Genomic DNA, 23,231 nt, shown 5'->3' with positions numbered 1-23,231 from the left:
ACTGGTGTCTGTATGTCAACTGTTCAGTGACGAAGGCTGGTAAAAGCAACTTAACGAGCAGTATTTGTGCAAGTATGAATGTTAAAAGTCTTTACATCACGTAATGTTTCTTATCTACTTCCAGTGGAACAACAATGGAAACTCCCCCAGCCTAATCAGAAAATGGATGGAGCACTCCCAAAAACATCTCTTTTAAAAAAAGTCACCTAAATCGCTGGTTTACTGGGCAGTGAGGTCAGCAGCCACACATCACTTCCACAGACTGCAGGGGAAATTCCCAAACCCAGCCCCGCTATGAATCACAGACCTGTGACCACTTGAAGCAAAACTTCCTTGCATGTCTTACACCTTGTAAAGAATGTTTTGTCTGAGAGACTGTGTTAATTCCACTAGGAAAATCCCATGAAAAGGACAGCAAAAGTGATTCTAATCTGCAGTCAACCAAAACAAGCAAGTATCTGGACTACTTTGGCCCTTAGGTTAAAACTCTGTAGAAATCAATGCCAAGTGCACAGCGTCACAGAGAACTACTGTGGTTTTCCCAGTTTCACGAAAGATAGTTAAAAAAACCCACTTCCTTCTGTCACGCCCTCCTCCCCTTCTTATTGAACAGGTGCTAAAGACATGGAGGGCCTGATGATGGGCACATCTGCACAGATTTATGTACACTTGAACGTTTATTCTGTTACCCTTGCACAGACAGAAACAGTTTGGAAACCTGTATGTCACCTCCTTATAGTACAGGAAACCAAAACCAGATCAAGATGTTTTCCAAATAGGGAACTGTCTTGAGCACACTTCCAAAATCCCTGTTTTATCATCATCTTTTTGCTCAAAGGATGCAGTTGCACGACTGGGTTAGTTTCAGATGAAGCTGACACCAAAAGGGGTAGCAACTCCCATATGCTCCTGTCCATGTGTTCATGCTGCCAGCCCCTGTCTTGGCGCTACTGCCTTTTGGTCACATAGTCACAACAAGAACCACCTAAGAATGAAACCTACTAAAAAAGAATATTCAGCAGGATGAGGGACCAACCCAGCTGACTGCAGGGGAAGCAGCGCTAATCTGCTGGGGCAAAGACAGGAACACAGGGCTGGGAACTATATTCTTTTTGGCAGCACCGGGGACTTAAAATTGGTTTATTCTGCTTCTAACCACACCTAAGGTTACACAGCCTAGAAAGACAGATTTGGCTTCTACCCTCTATTTGTCCAGCTACTCTTGAATACAAAGAAATCTCTCAGCTTTACTTGCCAAACAAAGCTTTAAACAATTTAAAGTCAGGAATAGTTGCAGCATGGCACTTTACACCTTTCTCTGCTGTTGGATACTTTACAATGTTATATATCTACCACTAATACAAAAGGTTAGTGTAGCAGTTTTATAGTGTAAAGCAGAATCCTGTTGTGCTAAATACTATAAAGATATCCAGGATGTAATCTTCTCAATTAGGTTTAAAACAATAGGCAACAAGTAGAAGGAACGGTCTTGTTGCAATAGCAGATAAACAGCTGTTCGGCATTATCAGCAATCTGATTTTATCACAGATGGTGAGGAAATCAGTTCCTTCAAATTTCAGTTGAAGGCATCACCTGAGACAACATTAAGAAAACAAAGAAAAGGCAAGCCAGCTTACTGGTTAGCAGTGCCATCTACCCACAGCCTATGGTGATTGCACTGGAGAGGAGGGGAACCAGCAGTTTAACCAGCACACGCTGCCAGAAGAGCCCTCTCTGCCTTTGCCCCGGGCATTCTTGAGCCGCCCAGGGAAGAATCAGCGCCCAGGAGAGCAGCTACAAAACCACCTCTCTTCCTCAGCCTTCAGGAAACAAAGATTTTTTTAATACAGTACCGAAAAAAGCCCTGATTCAGCTTTAAATTGAGAATAATATCGGAAACACCTCTTCAATTTTATTTTAATTGGTAAACATCTAGGCTTTGAGACATAGTCAGAAGCTGGCATATAAAAAACCCAAAATCTCCAACTCAGAAAGCAAATGAACACCACCCCAAGTTGATTATGTTCCAAATGTCATGACTTCAGAAGCCAGCATCATAACTTCTGAAGGCCTAAATAACAAGTTACGAATTCTTATGCACAAAATCTCCCACCACATAGTAAAATACATTCCATTAGCCAATTTGGCTAAATAAATTTTATTTATTTATAATACACTACTATCGCAAGAATATTTTACCAACATCTGAGTTAGCCAAATTGCCTAATATCAGTGCAGACGCACATAACAGAAACGAACATCTGCTACCAGGCTAAGATGCCTTACATTGAGTTTATCCTGTACTCAAAGCTTCATTAGGTTCTCTAAAACTAAGGGGGAACTTGGGAGGAGGAGGGTGATGTTCAGATCAAGTATAAGGTACATACATTGGAAACATGAACTTTTCAAATAAAAACCTGCAAGCATTAAATACAGGTCAAATCTGATCACAACTCTCTATTAAAGAAATTTAATTGATTACTTAACAATTTAATTAATTATTAACGTAACCCTTATTTACCACCTCTATTCAAAATTCTCCCCAGGAAAACACTGTGTTAATAGATTATGAGCATTTCCCTCAGGTCCAGAAGAGAAACTTAGTTTATGAGGAAATCTGGAAAACACCATGGCATCAAAAATCCCCTTGCTTTAAATGAGGAACCATTTCTGTTTCTGTTCCTGACTGTGGAAAACAAAGAACACTTAAATGTGAGCCCTCACTGAAGCAAATCAGAATGAAGTGAGGTGTTTTAGCTGCACTGTGAAGTAGATTTGTCATGGGAAGATACAGGACTGACTTCAGCATTTCTGGTTTTTATTATAAAGACCCTGATTTTATTATTATTTTATCATGTTATAACTTCCCAGTGGTAGTTATAAAAATTAAATTAAAAAAACACCACACACCAAAAAAAAGGCACTTTCCCCCACTTCCCTCATGCCCTTTAAAAACAGTACCTACACTAAATGAAGCAAACTGTAATACGGGCAGGATTTAAACATACTGGGTTTTATAAATTCAGACCGACACTTCAATGTAATATAGTAAGCCTTAATACTGTAACAGTTCTTATAGCCACTGCTGTTTCTCTTGTATTGCTAGATAATTTTCCATTTACAGTGCCTCAAGAATACCTTAGGAACGTTTTTAAGCCAATTATGCACATTTTAAACAAGCATTTGAACAAATATACATATGCAATACAAACTATGTTCCGACCAGATTTGTTCAAGAAAACATCCAGAGTTTTTACACAATACTATTTGTCAGGCTAAAAAGCAGCCACTACAAGGACTTCTACTTGATGGGTCATTAATTTCAGGATCATGTCATTTGACCATAGGGTATTATTTCGTATCTGTCAAGGCAGCTTATGCCGCAGATTTTCCTTTGCTCCTTCTCATTTTAGCAGACATCACATGATGATTTTACTTAATTCTCATGAGGGAAACAGGCTGACAGGCCAAGTCAACAGTACTTTGCCTCACAAAGTACTTCCCAGCTGGGGTGATGGGGTTGTCAAGGCAGGAAAATCGCCCTAAAAATCCATTACATAGGTGTGTTGTTGTTGCTGCTGGACCACTGGAACAGAGTCACTTTACTGCGCTACAAAGGATTTAAATTTATATATGGAAACTAATGTGGAGTGATGCTGAGTACAAAAAGTGCAGAAAAGGTGAAAAAAAACCCCAACAGTCTAAACCATCTTCCAAATAATAATGAAAAGATCAAAAATGAATTTCTTTTGGCTGCCAGCTTTGGATAGTTGGCACCTTCTTTTTCCAATGCAAATGTTACCGGTTACAGAAACTGCAGTGTTACTACAAAATGATTGCAGTTGAGTAAGTGGATGGAGTTGTAACTCGTAGCCTGCTTGCATGGTAATGAGAAATCGGAACTAAAACATCTGCCCCGCTCTGAGTGCCAGACTGTGCTGAGATAATCATGAGTCAAGAGGCAGTGACCTGATGAATCCTGGTTCAGTGTCATACTGAAAATACTTCAGAAGCTGTAAAATTTAAATAGTGTCTCAATTCACAGAATTTCCATTAAAATAAACCTTTTTGTAAAGATGCCAATCCAAAGTAAATGATGTTGCTCCTTCTAGGCAAAGGGAAACTTTATGCAGCCAGCCAAAAGAAAAACAAACTTATAAAATATACAAAAGCTGTGTTTTCGTAACATGAGAACTTGGGGTGGTACACAGCTGGCTATCTTCCATCCAAAATTTCAGTGACTTCAACCTTCGTTAATGGAGCAAGCACCAGCTTATCTCTACTTGAAACTCCCCAGGCTGTGCAGCAGCTGATGCTTTAGCAACCTTGGTTCAGCCACAGTGTTGCTACACAGAACTTCCACCACTCCCCTTCCCTCTCCTGAGGTAAGAACCCTCCTTTATTCCCTGGGGGAGTGTGCTGGAACAAAAGCATCTTTTTCCCTTTACTTAAGTAAGACATTTTATTTTTTTCCAACTAGTCATGCAGTTGAGATCCAGCTACACGCACGCAGAGCCAACCGTATTCATGCAGGAATCTACCTAATCACAAAGGCATGAGCATTTTTCCACTGTCAGCTACAAGAACTCGCGGAGGAGGTTTGATTCATTTGCCTCCCTCTTTCTCATTCAGAGCAGCACCCAGAGCCCAATGCAGACTTCAGTTAAACCAGCACACATGATAAGGATACCAACCAAACTTCAATGGGACTGAGGTAATGCTAGATCTAGTGAGATAAAAATCAATGCACTTTACTACAAATGAATGAATGGTCTTCACAAGATTTATTGCTTTGGTGTTGACTAAATCAATAGCCTTTGACATTGAAATCCCCATACAGATTGCACCCTAATACCAATGAAAAACAATCAGCTAAAAATAAAACAGTACTTCATTAAAGCATGCTATTTTCACAAAATACTGCCCTATCCCAGATTTCCTTATCCACCTCCTTCTTTTGTAATTGGAAAAGATGGAGTGATGAACAACTGACTTGTCTGCACATATGATAAAAATCTCCCAAAGGCAAATATAAGCTCGTGACACCCTCTTCAGTCACAACTTCCCACCATCAGCAGATCTTGCACTGTGCGATGCTACAGCACAAAGCTGCGAGAGGCAGCTAAAATACCCGCTTCAAACTAAATAGGTCACAGATAGATAAAGCTGTGCCAAACTGGTGGTTTAGGCTTCCAAACAAAGACTCCTATTGTCTAGAATCACCCACTTGGGGATAGAGGGAAAAAACACAACAACACAAGCAACAACAAAAACCAAAAACCACCACAACACACAAAAAAGGAAACATAGGGAGGAATCAGGAAAGGTTTTAGAAGTATTTTCCAGTTCACAAGCTTCTTTCTCCTCTTTTAGTACAGATCAAAACAACTGGTCTTAAAATAATTTTATCCAACATTTAAGAACACACCATTTCTGTAAAAGTACTCTAGTGTGTCAAAACAAATGGGTAAGGGCAAGAAGAGGGAGAGTACAACTGTCAGTGATAAAACTTTATGCAGCCAGAGGCTACACTGAATTCTTTTTCCAAAGCAATAGACACACAGCACATTTGAGATGCTCTTAGTTTTTAGTATTCAACACTTTCTGTAAGTTTCCTTTCTGTAAGTTTTCAGATCTGATACAGAGAAGAAAAGCAGTCAGGAAAGCTTTCACCAAGAGAGAATGACAACTGAGCAGCGTGTGGAGCTGTTACACTACGTGTCTCAGAAGAGCAAAACAACCCATTGTCTGAGCAAGCAGATCTTTCTGTGCTAAAAATGAAATGTGCTTGAGAAATCTGCAGTTCATTAGCACAGAAGTTCAAAGTTGGTTTATGAGCATATTTTCCTTTGTAACAGTTTGTAGAGCTGTCTGCATTTCATCAGATTATTCTAGATTCTCGGTACTGCACTTTTTGGTGCTGATACAGAGTTGTGCTTCAAGCATCCTGTACAGAAGCAGGTACATTTCTCAATGGAAGTTTTCATTAAAATACTGGCAGGTTTCTGTAAGAGAAACTTTATAATCACAAACCCACTTTGTTACATTTTTATGAAGAGCCATGGGAGCACAAAGAAATGCTATTTCCACCAGCCCACTTCCCACTATTCTTGACTGATGAAGAGTTAGGACTCCAAACATGAAAAGTAAAGTAATGTGAATAATTATGAAGATTGTTTCCTTTGGGGAAATAAGCACATAGGAAACTCATTTGGTTTACATTAATGTGCTACATATTGCCAACACGTGTACAGTCTGATTAACTCCAACTGGTTACATGGGTCTCTGAAGAATTTTTTGTTTGTCAGAATGAAAATTCCATGATCCTGCTCTCTAAAATTCCATGGCTAAGTAATAGAGGTATTTATCTAGATGTCAGACAATTAGCTAAGTGTATTTACCCTGCTATTCCATGTATGCCAAACCATAAAATACATCAAAACATAAAGATGACTTGTTGATTTTCCTAAAAAGCCCATTTGACCACCCCTCTGATTGCTGGTTTTGTTATCTGGCTCAATGAGCTTTTGATCTTCCTCTTGCACAGAAAAAACATGTTTAATTATATACACAAAAAAATGGACAGCTATACAAAATAAATATAACTCACAGAAAAACCATTAACTCTTCAATAATATTTTCCCTGAGCAGGATTATGGAAATCCTTTCAGTAATACTTGGTACCAACTGTTCAAGCTTTGCTGTGACAGTGCGTCAGGGCTTGTGGAAGGGGAGGGAGAATAGATGTATCTTTAAAACAAATAGATTTGGACCTCTGGCTCAAAACTGATCCGAAACAGAAAATGGACTGCTATATTAAGTGCATTCCTTTTACAGTTTACCCACAAGAAATATGTTTTCCCTGGAAAAAGCTGCTAAGCAGCTGCCAGATAAAGCCAAGTTAAGACACAGTTAAGCTTTCTAAGAGAGGAGCCACCTCTCCAGTCTTGTCGAGAGAACAGTACTGGGGCTCGGCAAGTTGTAGGAGCAGCTTTTCCACCATTCGCTTTCCCAGGTTCTTTCTTTTTCAGAAGATTCAGAACCTTCCTCTATTGCTGCAGATTAAAACAAAAACTAAAATAAATTTCTGGTCACAAAATTATGCAGTGTAAAGAAGGGTTAAGAATGAAGACAAATATTTACCCACCATGACCGATTACTTGTAGTTTTTGGTAATTTTAATGTGAAATGTAAAACACCTTGCAAAGGAAGTTATTTACTGGTAATATTTATGCTTAAGACAGGTCTGAAGAATATGCTATCTTGAGAATGTAAGCTTTCTTCTGGTGCTTGCCCTGAAAAAAATACAACCTCCTATATGTTCTGAAAGTTAACTGAGACAGACAGAAAAAATCCCAAGTATTTTACATTTAAAAAAAACCCAAACTGAAATTGTGGTAATGCTGTGGCAGTTGTAGTAAACAGGCAAGATACGGAAGAACACAAATACCAGGAACTTCAGTTTTGTGACAGCAGCACATTTAGCTACTGAATTAACAAGTTAAACAGGAATAAGGCAAGAAAAAAAGGTCACTGCTTACACAGCACTTTTTAATCAGACCTATTCCTATTTAGATTCACAGGATAACCTGTTGAAGTAGCAGATATGAGCACTGCTTCATATTTCAGTTCTGCAACAGGATCAGCAAGAGCATATCAGGAAACTCACTGTGGCGGTTGGCTCCTTTTAAACTTGCTTCTCACAGCAAAAAACCAGCCTGAAATGCAGGCCTAACAATACTTGAAAGCCTTAAAAAAAAAATACTTTCTGGCCATGTACACACAAGCACATGCAGCACAGCTATATGCACCTCTGAATTTGAGGGCATTTTCTACCACCACACATGTTTGTTATGCAATTTTCACATACTCGTAACTAAGTTAAATCAAAGCCAACTGATGTCAGTGCTAAAATGCTCAGCAGCCCCACAGCGAAGCATCTTTACATTTGGGAAGTGTTAATGTGCGATATAAACATTTTGCCTTCCAAAGCCACTATGTATACCAGAACATCAAAACCAATCAGTATAATATGCATGGAAACACACACACACATATATATATATATACACAGAACATTCTCTCGTGTATTTTCACATGAGTGTAACCATCGTGCTGGGAGACCCCTCCTTCCCCTTCACAAGTATATTGCTGTTGTAAACAAGAAAATATGCTGTGTAGGAACAGTGAAATATTTTTTTTTCTGGTCAGCAGTTTAAAAATTGTAATACATGTTCTAATGAGGGATTTTTTAATGTGGGGAGGGCGTGAAAGGGAGGGAAATATACATATTTTCAGCATGAGATCTATGAGGGTTCCGTGAATGGGCTCCTCCTGCCCAGCTCCCCTCCTTCAAGAACTGAGTTGTCATGCACAGGAAGGAAGAAACAAAGCAGTAAATTTGGTACTACCAGGAACCACCAGCTTAGTGACTTATCACTTTCCTCCAGAGTCACTGGGTGAGGGTAAATATAAGTAACAAGCAATGCTGGAATAAGGTAAGGGCTTGAACAACTCCTCCTCCAAATATGAACATAAAGCAGCTAGGACCTTCTCTCCTGGGCTACACAACAGCTGTTGCATTTGTCTCGTGTCAATGACCACACTTCTGTGCCGACACGATATTTAAGCCAAAAGCAAGCATTAGAAAATAAAACTCAATTCTTTGCCATCGGCGCGGCCTTTGTATGGGTGGGGAAGAGAAGAGGACACACAGAACCGAAGGAAAACTTAACTAAAAACAAGGAACATTTAATAAGAAAAAATAATAATAATAGGGAGAGGAAAAAAAGCCTTGCTTGGTGGAGCTCTGTAAAACCCTATTCATTTTTGTGATACAACCACAAGATGAATGGAAAAACACAACCTCACATGGTCAGAAAAAGCCTTGCTCTTTCTTCCATTCCCCTGCTACGTTCACAGATGCTGTGAGCAAGACGTAGCGGCTTGGCCTGGTCCAGGATCTTTGGTATTTGGCACAGGGAAGCAGGAGGATGAACTGTGACACGCCTTCTAGTAATTGTCATTTTGCAACTCCACACATGGAGTTTGGCATCAACACAGAAACAGAGAAAAGCCACAACTACAAATGTTCATGTTACTTTCACAGGTCAGGTTTCTCACTAGCTGCACATAAGTAGAAAAGAACTCCAAAGAAATTAATCTAACTAATTATGCAGAACTTGTGCTGCTTTTTCCATTAACAAAACCGCTAAATAATAATCTTGGAGGGAGGAGAGTTTTTACTTGTATTTCAGGGCTAAACAATAGCTCTGGAGTTACAAACATTGAAGTACTGTTGGATGAACCTCTTGCAGAGGTTGTGTAAAGCCATCTATAAGAAACACCTTCACGTCAGCACCACAAATCAGTGGTCAAATCACCTGCTTCCTATTTCCTGCACAGTGAATCACAGGTCTGCCCTAAACCTGCCACCTTACGAGGCAGAGGCAGGCAGGACTGGGGCTTTACACTGTGCTGCCAATTGTCATCATAATGTAGGGAATCAACCATTGTGTTATGCACAAAGAAAAAGACGTTTTATTTTCTCTCAGTGCATTTATTATTTTATTATGCTGAAATACAATGCCCCTTTTCACTCAGAGAATAATCGACAAATGCATTATTTCCCAATTCATTGCCACAAAGCTGGAATGAGTTAAAATGCGCCCAAAAGAAATCCTTCTTAAGCCATTATAACCTGCTATTTTTACTGTTAAATTTCAAGCAATTAACGTGCCCATTACAAGCAAAACACTGTTTGCCCAGTAGCATATACCTTATGCACAGACACACAGCAAAGCAGCGTGGCCTCTGTATCTATTTACTCTGCCCGGCACATGAAAAAGCCTATTGCACATGTTCACAGTCTGAACAGATAAATGCCCTGTAATTCCCTCTGGAAGGTGCATCTAGAACATACTCAGGTGGATAATCTTTCCCTACCACAAGATTTTGGCTGTTACATTAGGGGTCATTATTAATTAGGGATATCTAGATTCTTTCTTTAATACAAACAACCAAAATCCACATTTGTATCATAGTAAGCAATAAGCCCAAAGGAAAAAAAAAAAAAAAAAGAAAATTAAAAACAACTTTTGCAGACAAAATGTCACACTTTGGAGCTTACTAAAGATCTCAAGTAATCTGGTAGGAAGGTACCTGAAGAGTTAAGAAGTAAAGAGACTGATAATGACTTGGGTTTTGTGAGCACCACTACATACCACTATTTTTTTTTTTTTCAAAAGAACAAAATAGTTTTCAGAAAAAATATACAGGGATTTCAGCGGTCTGAATACCTTGACAATAGAACTGGAAGAAGAGCTTCTCCACTGTATCACACGTGATTTACAAAGGCTGCAAAAACCTAACTGCCTTTACACTGCCAAGTCAAAATACCAGCAGAGGCAAGAACTAATTCTCACCAACTGGACCTTAAAAGCACAGGTGCTTTCTCTGCCCTACCATATGGGTCTTGCTAATCCACTCCCATGACACAGAAAGGTTTTTCCACTGGCCTGAAACATGCTGTGGAAAAGAGGATTCAGCACTGAATGGCTGAGGCAGAAAAGCACACGCAGTGTGTTCCCACATGACCTGCCACAGGCTGTGCACATCACTCTGTGCACCAGAGCATGAAGAGGGAGAGAAATGTTCAATGCCAGCGCTGTTACTGCTCTTTTCTTTAGCACACTTCAGAAATGGGCAAGTAATGCCTCCGACCTCAGGCACCTGGTGTGCTGCTACCCTGCTTCCCCAAAAATAAGACAGGGTCTTATATTAATTTTTGCTCCAAAAGATGCATTAGGGCTTATTTTCAGGGGATGTCTTGTTTTTCCATGAACAACAATCTACATTTATTCTTGAGGAAAGAAACTAACATTTATTCAAATATGGTCATGTCACCACATTCTGGAACATCACCATAACTCTCCAAAGCCTGAATTCCATCGTGAATTTCTTGTGACTCTATTTCCTTTTTCCACGTACCACAACGCCAGCAGGACTGCCCAGTCTGTGCAGGAGAGCCCAGCACTCACCAACCTTATTGCTTTGGGTCTCGTGGGGTCTGTCGAGTGCAATTCTTTTGGGGGTGTCTGCTTTTCGTGGTGAAGGGTCCATCTGTCCTGCTGCATTCTACTGCCAATTAATTTTACTTTTTTACATGTATAGCTGCCTGGACACTATTCAAATTGACTTTTTTTATGCACTGTAACTTATTTTTGGAGTAGGGCTTATATTTCAAGCATCATCAAAAATCCTGAAAAATCATGCTAGGGCTTATTTTTGGGGTAGGTCTTATTTTCGGGGAAAAAAAGGGTATTACAAATACCATGAAGCTATGCCTGAAAAGAAAAATAGTTTTTTTCCCCACAGTTCGAAGATTTTACTCTCAGTTTCAGACTGAACTTTTGAATATTACTGCATACACTACACCTTTGCTGATATTAAAAAGTATCATTCCTCACATGCCACGTTTTAATAGGTAATGCCTATTTCATAGGTAATGCCTATGCTTATTGGGAATTAGGTTGCTAAATGTTTTAGCATTGCTGTTAAGTACAGAGGAAAAATATAAATAGGTTAAAACAGAAGAGGAAAAATGTGTGCTCACTCAGGCTTTCAACACATAGCGAGGACAACAGAATTCTCAAAGAGAGGAGATGGAAAAAACCCAGAAAAACAAAAACCAAAAACCACACCCACAAGCCTTGAATAGTTGCCAGTCCAGAAGCAGCTGCCCTCACACTGACCGTCAAAACCCCCCCGTGAATCTCCATCTTTCTGCGCCCCCACACCAGGATCAGAGCAGAGACGCCCCATCTCCGCGCACAGACAACAACGCGGTACCTGTGGAGTCAAATATCATCGGCTGGCAACGTCTGTCGGAATTCCAGTTACATTTGAGCACCTGGCCTCCTTCTATGATGTTCTGCTGGGTGGTGTTGGCTTTTGGAGCTCCCACTAGAAGAGATACCCTGCAGTAAAAAGAAGAAATAAAACAAGGCACAGATGTTGTTACTTCATGGCATCTGAAGAGTTAAAAGAGCAAAGCCCTTGCCCATTCAAATCTAAACGTGACTAGAACTACACAGAGCTTCAGATAAATTAATATTAGGTTTTGGGTTGTTCTTTTCTGAAAAAAAAAAAAAAAAAAAAAAAAAACAAAACAAAAAGAAGATAAAATTATGTTGTCCTACTTAAAATTATGTTTAAAGGGACATAAACACCTTTTATATGTTTTTTCTCCTTTCAAAAATATCTACGTATGCAGTGGAACAGGAAATCATGTACTTCTGTAATTTGAGCAAGTCATCAACTGGCATAATTTCTGGTTAATTTTGTACATAAGGGTAATTCAAGGAAATCAGACAAAAATGGAAACAATATATAAACAAAATAGTGCTTCTGAGCTCAGAAGGTACTAAGTGGTGAGTCAGCCTAGTATTAGCAAACGCTCTTTTAAAAGTAATCTCCAAGTACCCAAGTGACCGTCAACCACAGGTTTGTACATTAACGAATCCCCAGTGATATTCATTACACAGTAATAATTTTCTTATTAAGATCTCTTGTGCTTTCACAAATCTCTGCTTATATGTACATGTCAAGTGCACTCTAAGCAGGAGTCGCCACAAAGATTATGCCTGTGCAGGTGGTAAAATTGAGAATTTGCAAAGGAAGAAACAGACCGAATAAAGCACTGGACCAGGCAAGGTTCTTAGCATCTGCCAACAAGGTTACTAATGTCTTCTCATTACTCCAGCACCTCTGAGACACACTTGACTCACCAGCACTTTCCTGAGGAAGTCAATTTGAAATCTAGACAACGACGTACAAAAGACATAAAACTAAATGTTTCTTTTCATCAGAATCTGCTCTGTTGTTTCAATGTAGACGGTTTAAGAGAGAATATAGCTTGCAAGAGCAAGTCGCACCATCCCCTATCGGGCATTATGGTTATTTAGTTTTGGAATTGTGTTAGCTGAACAAGCTGCAAAACTGGTTGGAGAGCATGCCCACAAGCAGGCAGATCCAGACTTATCGAACTTGTTCTGCTCTTCACAGTCACCTTCCAGACTTCACTTCTGTACAAAGCTAACTTTGTATTTCTTCATATGTAAGTACCAGGTGTAAACACGTAGCACCTCAAAGCTCAAGGCATAAAAACCAGCACAGGCTACTCGTTTTCAACTTGTTTGAATTTGCAGAACCTTAAAATCTTCCTGATGAGGACCCCAAGAGAAAATCTAGGCTAGATGGCAGTCCATTTGTTACCCTTAGTTGCCATTCATAGACTCCCTAAATTCCAAGAGCAAGAATTTGAAATGCTTTAATCAACTTAAAATATTCTCTCTGGGCATAACAGAAATGCTTAAAAGTAAACATCATAATGCCAAGTACGGAAACACATTAATTATTATAATTACAATCTATTAAACAAGTGGTAGCTTGCCTCCCACTTTACATTTGTATGACTAGCTTCTTAAGAAGCCCCCCAAATTAAATGTTCTAAAAAAATAAATCATTCTAATAATATATTTTAAATATTTCTCAAGATAATCTTTGTGATGAAGTTTATTAACCAGATTACCAATAAAGGCATCATTGTGGGACTCCACAAAGGTTTAGTCACCTCTTTTTCCAAGAGAGGAAAAAAAAAAGCGCATTTTTATCACCACAGAGCAGATTTCTGTCACGGGTCTTATAATAATACCTTGAATTACCTAAAACCAAAGAGGTCTCTAGTCTGCCTACTTTGGGCAAGGGGGAACGGAGGGAAATCTGCTCTTTCCATGGGAACAGGCCAGCCGTGCTTTGATCCTGCCTGTCTCCTACGTGACGCCACCGCGTGCCCCAGCACAGCGCTGCGGACACGACTGGGAGAGCATTGACACCCTCAGCAGCTCCACCTACACAGGTGCTGTCCTTTCAGCAACCATCACTTGCCAGTGCTTTGCCGTGGGCCAGTAAAGAAAAACTGGTATTTCCATGTGCTTGTGCACTGGAAAGCCAGACTATCAAATGCCATTCTTCTAAGACATAGCGTGTGTGGGAGAAACCTTTTTCCTTTTAATAAAGTTATTATATGTTCAATCACTTAGTATTATAGTTAAGCCCTCTGTGAAGGGCCACATAACAATACAAGACTACCAATGACTCCTGGAATAGGTCTTTCACACTGGACTTCTAAATATGCTTTATTTTGGTATCCAGCAGGTCAAAATAGACTATGAAACAGCAGCCTGAGCATTCCAGAACTAATAACACTCCTTTGTTGTCAGGCTAGCCAATCCAAATAGCTTTAGCTCAAGTAAATTTACTTAACCTCTCATACTCATGTTAAGGAGATAAATAAAAACTCACCAAAGCAACAACAGAGGTGTAAGAAACAAGTGACACACACGACACTCAATAGAAACCACATAACAAGGCTCATTTTACTGAACACCTTTTGCGAATCATGCTGCAAAACAGTTAACTCGGTTTTCTACCCAATATTTAACTGCAGACATCGCTGAGCTTGCTGTTCATCGCTACCTGATTGGATGATCCTTGTGGGTCACTTCAAACTCGGGACATTCAATGATTCTACCTTTCTTTCCTGTCCAAGAGCTCGAGGAATCCGCAGGCGTTCCAGTCTGAGGGAGTGTGTGCTGGTCCTTCCTCAATGATGGGGAAGGCACAGGCCTGTGTCTGAAGGACACTGCATACCGGTATTTCTGGCTATTTCAGGGAGCAAAAGATCAGTCTCCCGAGGCATAAATTCAAAATTTAAACCATTAGAGCCTGCTTCTGTAAACGTAAAAGTTGTCTAACTTGCTTTGTTTCAATTATGAGCTTAAATTTAAGATAAAGCTCAGTAATGGGGCTTAGCTTAGCAGATACAGACTAACTACTAGGCACACCTTAAAACTGAAAAAAATCCTTTAAAAATATGAAGGAGTCTTCCACGTTGTCTGAAAACCACTAGTGTTTCAAGTTCTTTTGTGTTTTGTGTTGGGTTTTTTTTAAGAAAAAAAAAATAAAGACAATACTCTTTTATTTTCCAGCCATGCACTTTGAGGTCAATAGTTATTACAAAAATAATGGAAAGGTTCCAAATAGTGATTTCAGTGAAGCTGGGTCACATAATCCCTTATCAGAAAGCAAGGAAGTTCACTACATGCATTTACCAGTCTCCTGATAACTCTGCAGCCACACATGCTGACTTAAAAATAAAGGGAGGGACATAACTAGAAGCTTTTTTCTTTTAGTACTGAGACTTATAGGATTAAGATAGCTGAAAGATGTTGCAACACATACAAGTTAAGACAGGATGACTTCTAATATTTGTAGGCAATAAAGAAATGCAAACAAGGCTAGCTAATGTGCTGCAAAATAACTTGCTCAATAGCTATAAAATTTGTTTATAAAGTTTTAGGAGCTAGAGATTGCGAGAGAGAAAAAAATCCCCTCAGCATGACAGAAGGCAGCAGCTTTCCCAGCTTTACAGCCCTTTCATAGGATGGGAGAGGAAAAAAGTGGCAAAAGCTGGATCTTAATGTAGCCCACGCTTGAGAAAGACAGGCCAATTTATTATGGCAAGACCAGGACTTTGAAGTTAGCAACACCACTATTCAGAAGTCTGAAATACACCAGCTACTGCTCATTGCCTAATTTTCGCTTAAGGTGAAAGAAGGTATTCGGGAAGCACTTGTGGAGGGCATTTACATGGAACTTTTTATTTCTCTGGACCCCTCAGCAGCTTTGTGACCCGCACAGAGAGAGCACAACCCAGAGCACTTCTGCACAGAGCACTCAGGAAAGGAACAGCAGAACTTCCGAAATTCCACGGGACAAAACCCCAGGTGGAAAACGTAACGAAGCAAAAAAAACCTTCAGCTTTCTACACTGTATTTATTGCCACCATTATTTGGATAAACTGCAGACTGATAAGGCTATTCAGAAAATCCAAAGTTACGTTAAGAGAGCAGACCGACCGCACGAAACCAAGATGTGCTTCCCAGTAAAAGAGCATCAGCAGCCAGAGCCACCCTAGGAGGGTGAGGAGATGCAGCCGAGCCCGTGTTCCCGGCGTGACTCGGTCCCTTCGGAACCGCCCGGCCACCGCGGCGTCCCGCTCGGAGACCCGCCCGTGCTGCGGGCCGGCCACCGCGGCGCCGCTCGGTTCCATCGCGGCGCTCCCCAGCCCCGCACTCCCCACCCCCGCGCCCCCCACCCAGGCCCGAGCAAGCGTCCACCGTCCAATAATCTCTCCCGCGAGCCGCCCTGCCGCCAGCTCTCCCCCCGGATCGCACAGTGAACTAGGGGCAACAGCTCGGCTGCTGACACCAGGGGCTCCTCCCGGCCCCGGCATCGCCCTCCTCGTCCGCATCCTCCTCCGGGCTGGCCGGGCTCTCGCACCTCGCCGGGACAACACCAGACTCGACCACGGCCCCGCCAGCACCGCGCCACAAGCGGAGCGGAGCCGCCAGGACGGGCCCCCCGCCCCGAGGAGCGGCAGCCCCGGCAGGCGCCGGCCGGCCGCCCGGGACGGGGCACTTACGAGGATGGGTCGGGAGCGAAGAAGTCCACAGCGAAGCCGAAGTAGCTGCCCTTGGGGCCCGAGTAGACGGCCGGGCGCTCCACGTCCAGGTTGAAGGCGCTGCCCGGGGCCAGCGCGCCGCCCAGCAGCAGCAGCAGCCACAGCCGCGCCATGGCCCGACCCGCAGCTCTGCCCGCGGAGGCGCCCGGCCCCGCGGCAGCGGGAAGGGGGCGGAGGGGCCGCACGTTTCCCGCGGCGGGGCGGGGAGCGGAATCACTTCCTCCCGCCCTGCGCCCAGTTCCCTTTTCTCGTCGGGACAGGGGCGGCAGGAAGGAGAAGCGGCATCATGTGGTGCCGGAGGCGGGCCCTGCTCCGCACCGGCCCGGGCTGCCGCGCCGCTCCCCGCCCGCCTCTCCCTCCCGCCGGGGCGGAGGGCCCGGCCCGGCCCGGCCCACGGCTGCGAGAGGCCCTCCCCGCTCCGGGCGGCTGCAGCCGGTCAGTTCCAGCTGCGAGGAAGGTACTTGCCCCGTGATCTCCTTCTGGTGTAGGCAACCAAGTCCTAAAAGCTGGTTACTGCTGGACTCGAAGGCTGAAGAGGACAAGTGCTATTGAGAAGTACCGAAAAAAAAAAGAGGGAGACACATCCCTCTCATAAACTCTTTCTTGGTAAGACTTTCGTCAGTAAAGCCTTTCTTGTGAAGTCTTGGAGACAATCTGTTGCAGGAAAACTGTTAACACAAGGAAAGAGTGAAGTAGGTGCCGACATGGACCCACCCGTGGAGGAAAACAACGAGTTTCAAACAAACAGGATATTAAATGGTGTAATTTAAAATGCCAGGGTCGCAGCAGAGCCCAGCAGCACCTCCGCCAGCGGCGGGCGCAGGGCTGGCTCTGGAAAACCTCCCTCATGGGGATCCGGGCTCCCGTTTTACCACCGCACCTGGGGCAGAAGTGTCCAGTGTCCAGCTTGAGCCTCTTCACGCACAGCTTCTGGCCCTTGGATCAGCTGTCACTGCCAAGGTTCTAGCACTGTCATCGTGGGAGCTCAGGCAGCTCTAGGCTGTTACCAAATCCCTCGCAGCCTACAGCAGAGTTCAGCATTTGCTTTGCAGATCAGTGTTTCAGGAAAAATAAAACACGCTGGAACACCAAAAGTGGAATTAATTCATATTAATTCATAAAACCCAATACTGTTACCACATAATCAGTTGAATGCTATTGCCGCCAAAAGTCTAAACTTTCAGCTCTGCTTTCTCATGATGGCATGACAGAAAGTAAAAGGAACATAAAATGATGTTTCATACCCTGAAGACAAGTTAAAAATATTCCATATGTATTTACTGAGGGACATAAGTGAAGAATTCTAGTGCAACAGCAGCTGCAACGAGGTTGAAAAGTCCTGCCTTGGAGGTATTGTTAAGGCATGGCTTGTTTAATTAAAGAGTAGAAACTACATCAGTTGGAGCGTCTGTCTAAAATGCTGGTGTGACTCCCCCTAAACTTCTGAACGGGCTGTGGGAACCACAGCTGCAGTTCTGGACTTACAGTCTACAAGAGGAATGTGTTAAATCTACTGTAAGTGAACTTCTGCACGCTCAGGTGCATCAGGTAGAGCTAACAAAATGCAGAGCAAGCAACATTAGAAGCCAGTTACTGAGAATGTTTCCAATAGAAAGCAATCATCATCATGGCAGAAAATAAGTACAAATAATCAGGTACAACTTGCTCAAGACAGTCAGAAGCATTATGTCTGTAACAGAACTGCTAATTAACCTACTGAAGACGGCATGATTTCATAATCATTTGGCATTCCGAAAGTTTTGATGTAATTGGCTTAATTCAATGCAGACAAATTAGTATAGTAAAACTTTGACCCAGGTTCATTTAACATTGTCTTCTTTTAATGAATTAGTCTTTGAAGAACCCAAGGACCTTTCAAAAAAAAAAAAAAAGCTTCATCATTGCCAACAAATGAATCATATCTCAGAATTAGTATCAGTTTCCTGTTTTCGAGTGCAAATTTACAGTCACTGTTGTTTGTTTTGTTGGTTTTTTTTTTCTGTAATGTCCAATCAGCTTACATTTACTGATACCATGGAATTTAGGCTTACAAGAAATGTGTGATGTATAAAGGATCCCAAGGTGAAGGACTGAACATTGATATTGGGTGATCATTTCAATTTCTCACTAAACGAATAGAGAAAGTTGCTTTAAATACAGTCAGGATTTATATTACCATGTAAGGTAAATTTAGTAGTCTTGAAACAAACAAAAAAAACCCCAAAACAACAGAGTAGCAGAAAGAAGCTGAGTAATAGCAACCTTTTAAAAGCTGGACGTAAAATATGAAAGCAATATTGTACACCAGGGATTCTTGACAAACCTACTGCTACTTACCTACTGTTACAATTTTAAAAAATTTCACTTGGAAGAATTACCAATACGAGGGGAAAAAGCGAGCAAGGATAGACAGGGTGACAGGATTTCACAATAAATTGTTTTCATTGAAAATGGGTTTTGAGTTAAGAGTTTTCCATTTAAAAATGTGATAGGTCTCAACTCTCTCCTCCTCCCACCTAAGAATACAGGCGTTGCCTTGATTCTTGCACAACTCTGCGGCACTGGTGCTCCACTAAGCAGTGAATAATACTTATTATTCATGTACATACTTATGCTTTTAAAAAATATTTTAAATGTAGGTTTTCCAGACATCCTGGGGTCTACAAAGGAAGAACTCCCCAACAATTTATTCATTCTCACAATTCCCCGTGTGCAGTATTCCAGCTTGACAACCAGCAGCACAAACGTGAACAGTTTGTTCAGGTAAACCCTTGGCAGAGCCAGACAGAAGAACCAAGTCGTCCTGTGTTCCAGTCACTTGTTCTTGCTGATAATAATAATTCCTCAAGGGACCCAACTCAAAAATTCTCATTCTATCAAGAATCAGAGAGTTCCTATACCTAGACTTGATGTTTGTTGCTAGTTTTCCTAGCTTTGCTGCCTCTTCATAGGTCAAAAAAACAAAACAACAAAAAGTCATCAATAAGATTAACTTTTATTGTTATTTACTGACTACTCCCTCACAGCTGTTGGAGTACAAACCTGATCAAAGCAAAACTGCAGATGGGGTAGTAAGTACTCAAAATCTAGCAAACAGGGCAGTAAAATAAAACAAAAAAGTGGTTTATGTGTACTTTGCTCAGGAAGGCAGTAGTTTAGAGAGAAAGCGGATTTATTTTCTCTACCTGATTTCATAGCTTCACTACGTTACACGAACAGCATAGGATAAGTTATTTTTTAAGATATTACCAAATGACAAATTTTGGCTGCCGTGCAGCACTACCGCTTGTTGCCAGCGCGTCGCTGAAAGACAGGCCAGAGGAACCACTCGCACTTCACACAGAGCCAGGGGTTACTCATCCCTAGGGAAATAGTTTTTGCGAAGCATTTCCTGTCCCCAAGCAGATAATGGCTTTTTAACCAGCTGTTTCTCTATCTGCTTTCTCCCGTCACCCGGGCCACGGAAGGTGCAGCAGGCTGAGATTCTGCTGACTCAGCGCCCTGCTCCGCTCCCGCCGCTGAGTCACCCAGCGGAAGCGGCGGCAGCAGCGCTGTCTGGCGCCCTTCAAACGCCACCGGAGGCGCTCGGTGCAGACAGCGTGCGAGCTCGGCCACAGCTCCCTATATGGTGTTTAATATACCCCCAGCCTCCACGTGGGAAAAAATCCGAAGCGCACAGGCTGGGGATTGTCCGTCTAACCCCAGCCAAGCTTACTGTAAATGAACCAAAACATTTTGTGTTGCGGAAGAGACCGAGTGACTTCATTGCTTGCACTGAGCTGCTATGACTGATACAACCACGGACAAAGGAATCAAAGCCTAAACCAGATTTTTCCACTATTGTAAAGCAAAAAATCACCCTTTCAGTGAAGATGTGATTTTTCTTCACTGTCTGGTTTAGTTCTCAGTAGGACTACCAACCAGATAAACAGCTGCTACCGAGATCGTACTACGGAATGTAAACAAATGAATTACATGTTGCTGTATTTACTCTTCTGTTATCTCTAGTTTTCAAATTACAGGTTACTGACTAAGATACTCAGTGGTGAAAATTAACCACAAAGAAGTGGGCAGAGAAACTCTCATTCCTTTTAACAAGAAGCCAACTTTTTATCTGTATTTATAATTGAATACAAGTAATTTGGAATTCTGTGGAGTCTAAAGAACTGCTTTCCATTATTTGACAGATAAAACTGATTTCCTGTTACAAGTTGTTAGGTTTTACTTATGCAACTGATTATTAACACAGCTGAACAAACTGTGCAAGATGCAAGGCACTTCTGGTGGACAGGTACCATTTCCATTTTTGCTATTCCTGAGTCTCCAGCCAGTAACATGAACAGAGCAGTTAAGAATATTTTTTCCTTTGCAATCATGTCTCCTCCTCATGAGACTACACTTATCAGCAAAAAAATGGACAAAATCCTATGATTTGGTAAAAACTGCGGATGTGCAAGGCACAATGGTCCTATTTAAAAGGCTCAGCAGTATGTCCTGTATGTGAGTGATGAGCTTCAGCCTCCCAGCGGGTCCAGTGCTCCACAGGATCAGTAGCACGAATATCTGGAGCCAGGAAAGGATTAGCACTGATTTGGTCATCAATACTAAAATTAGTCTCCCAGAAATGCCTTTGTTGACTTAAGAGTTTAACTACATATTCTGCTCTTGTGCCATCCAGACACTTGGATTGTAAAGCAGCTCAGCTGCTTGGGACACATCTTTAAAAAATAACTCACTTTCTAATGAGGCAGTAGAAAGCAAGCCTAACTTGACCAAAATGATGGACTTCACATATTTTGGTTTGGTTAGCTGATGCCTTTTATTTCTATTTTGTCTAATATTAATCTTTAATGTTAATTTTCTAGAAAAAAGAAAATCTGAAAACTATGCAAGTATTACTGGGTGAGAAGCATGAGGAAGCCACTACAGTGATGCGGTAAGCTTGATTTGCCTTATTGCTCCTACGAGCAACTCACCACATCAACATCTCATTTCATTGTCATGCAAAAGCTGTTCTTAGCCCAAGGCTACAGGATAATGGATTTTTTTTTTTTTTAGGACAATGAGGGTATAACCATGTTTGTAAAATCAGCTTCTAGCTGGTGAACAGCTCTCAAGTCTCTCTTCTCAAGGAAGTGAGTTGTAGCAGGATTTTTTCTGATTTGTTCAGTACCATTACCTGTGTTACTTCAGTATTAGTCAATGTCTTTCCACCATCCCCTTCAGGTGTTTTAGAGAATGCTTGTTACTCACCAGGCCTTTTTTTTTTACATTAGGATTTCTTACAATCAAATTCAGGGACAGCTCTGCTTGATTCACAAAAGGATTCATATTTCTTCAGTCTGACAAAATTAGCCATTATAAAATCATGTGCGTGTCTCAGCTTTTCTTCACAGAGCAATTCTGCAGATCTAACAAACAAACGTATCCTGATGTCACTCTAACACCTCCAAAGACTTCAGTACTTTGAAAAGGATATTTTTAAACAGTATTTTTACTCTAGAGAGAAGGATCAACAGGAAATAATGCAGTAAAGGAGAAATGGATCAGGAAAAAACCCAGCCTATAATATTCCCTACACAACATCAAATATGTTTTAATAATATCCATGCATATATGAGGTGTAATAGAGACACAAAAAGTTAAATACCCCCCTATTCCATTGCCTCTCATTGTTTTCAGATAATTTTAAGGACAGTCCTTTCTAATGAGTGCATGAGCCACAGCAGGTGCACCCAGAGCACGTTACTAGAACACACACAGAGTTCTTATTTAGAAAGTGGAAGTGAGTCTGCTTGGCAGAAACACTTGTGAAGCAGCATTCTGCTGGGAGCAAAGAGAAACACACCACCTCCTTGCAGCCAGGATCCACAGGCACCAAAGACAAGGGGCACTTCCTAGGAGATTGCCAGTTATGGAGAATTTCCAGATGATGAAGCATTTTCTAGTTTTCTTACATTCTTGCTTGCTTCTGGTTGTACAGAAATGCTGGAGACCACTGCTTCCTGGTACAGAGATATTGCCATTCCCATCATTAGTGCAAATAATCTATTCAGTAAAAGCATGACAATGTGTAGAACTTTATGCCCTGTTTTTTGAGAATTTTTCACAGATTTTTCCATTACTTTTCCATCATGCATTTTCCAAGTAATCAAATAAAGCTCAAAGAACAGTCTTTTTCTAAATCTACTGTTCCAGAAACATAATACCACTTATTGCCTTGAAGCGTCTGTCCTCTAGTGCTCCTGTATTACAGTAACACTTCTACGTTCTCGCTAAAGGATTGGGAACAAAACCAAGTTTAAAACTTACCAAAAAATGGTTAGAAATACAAAACAAAGTTCTTCACACTGCTCTGTGCTTAATAACGAGTTCAGACTTTAAATGTGTTGAAGAATTCTATGGCAAAACAATAATCACATGCAGAGCAAGTAGGACTGAAAGGCAACAGAGTACAATAGAGCCAAGCTCCTTTCTATCTGATAGCAAAAGGGATATTGTGATGCCTTAATACTTCAGAAATCCACTAACAAACTAAACCTGTTACTCTCAATATTCTTCTACACTGAAGCACGAAAGCACTGGAAGATTGCATTAAGACAAACTGACATGGGAAAAGGCATTTCCTTCCCGTTCTCTCTCAAAA

At 41.4% G+C, this 23,231-nt stretch overlaps 1 protein-coding gene and 1 long non-coding RNA gene across 2 annotated transcripts in view; one reads left to right on the top strand and one right to left on the bottom strand.

Annotated features, from left to right (window-relative positions):
- ITGAV (integrin subunit alpha V) overlaps nt 1-16,933 on the bottom strand; it is a 46,551-nt gene extending 29,618 nt beyond the window's left edge. The window contains exons 1-2 of the mRNA XM_065068920.1: nt 16,547-16,933; nt 11,851-11,978 (exon numbers count right to left, since the gene is read on the bottom strand). Coding sequence (XP_064924992.1) covers nt 11,851-11,978; nt 16,547-16,698 — 280 coding nt within the window. The 5' untranslated portion in view covers nt 16,699-16,933. The remainder of the gene's footprint in view (nt 1-11,850; nt 11,979-16,546) is intronic.
- The window catches only part of LOC110360024 (uncharacterized), a 70,513-nt gene that overhangs the window by 36,539 nt on the left and 10,743 nt on the right, over nt 1-23,231 (top strand). Inside the window, exon 3 of the long non-coding RNA XR_010473708.1 lies at nt 21,451-21,521. This is a non-coding gene — a long non-coding RNA (uncharacterized LOC110360024). The remainder of the gene's footprint in view (nt 1-21,450; nt 21,522-23,231) is intronic.

This window comes from Columba livia, chromosome 7 (assembly GCF_036013475.1).
Source record: "Columba livia isolate bColLiv1 breed racing homer chromosome 7, bColLiv1.pat.W.v2, whole genome shotgun sequence".
In the NCBI taxonomy this organism is placed as follows: Eukaryota; Metazoa; Chordata; class Aves; order Columbiformes; family Columbidae; genus Columba; species Columba livia.
Note: the sequence above shows the minus strand (reverse complement) of the source record. Positions and strands in the feature narration are given on the sequence as shown.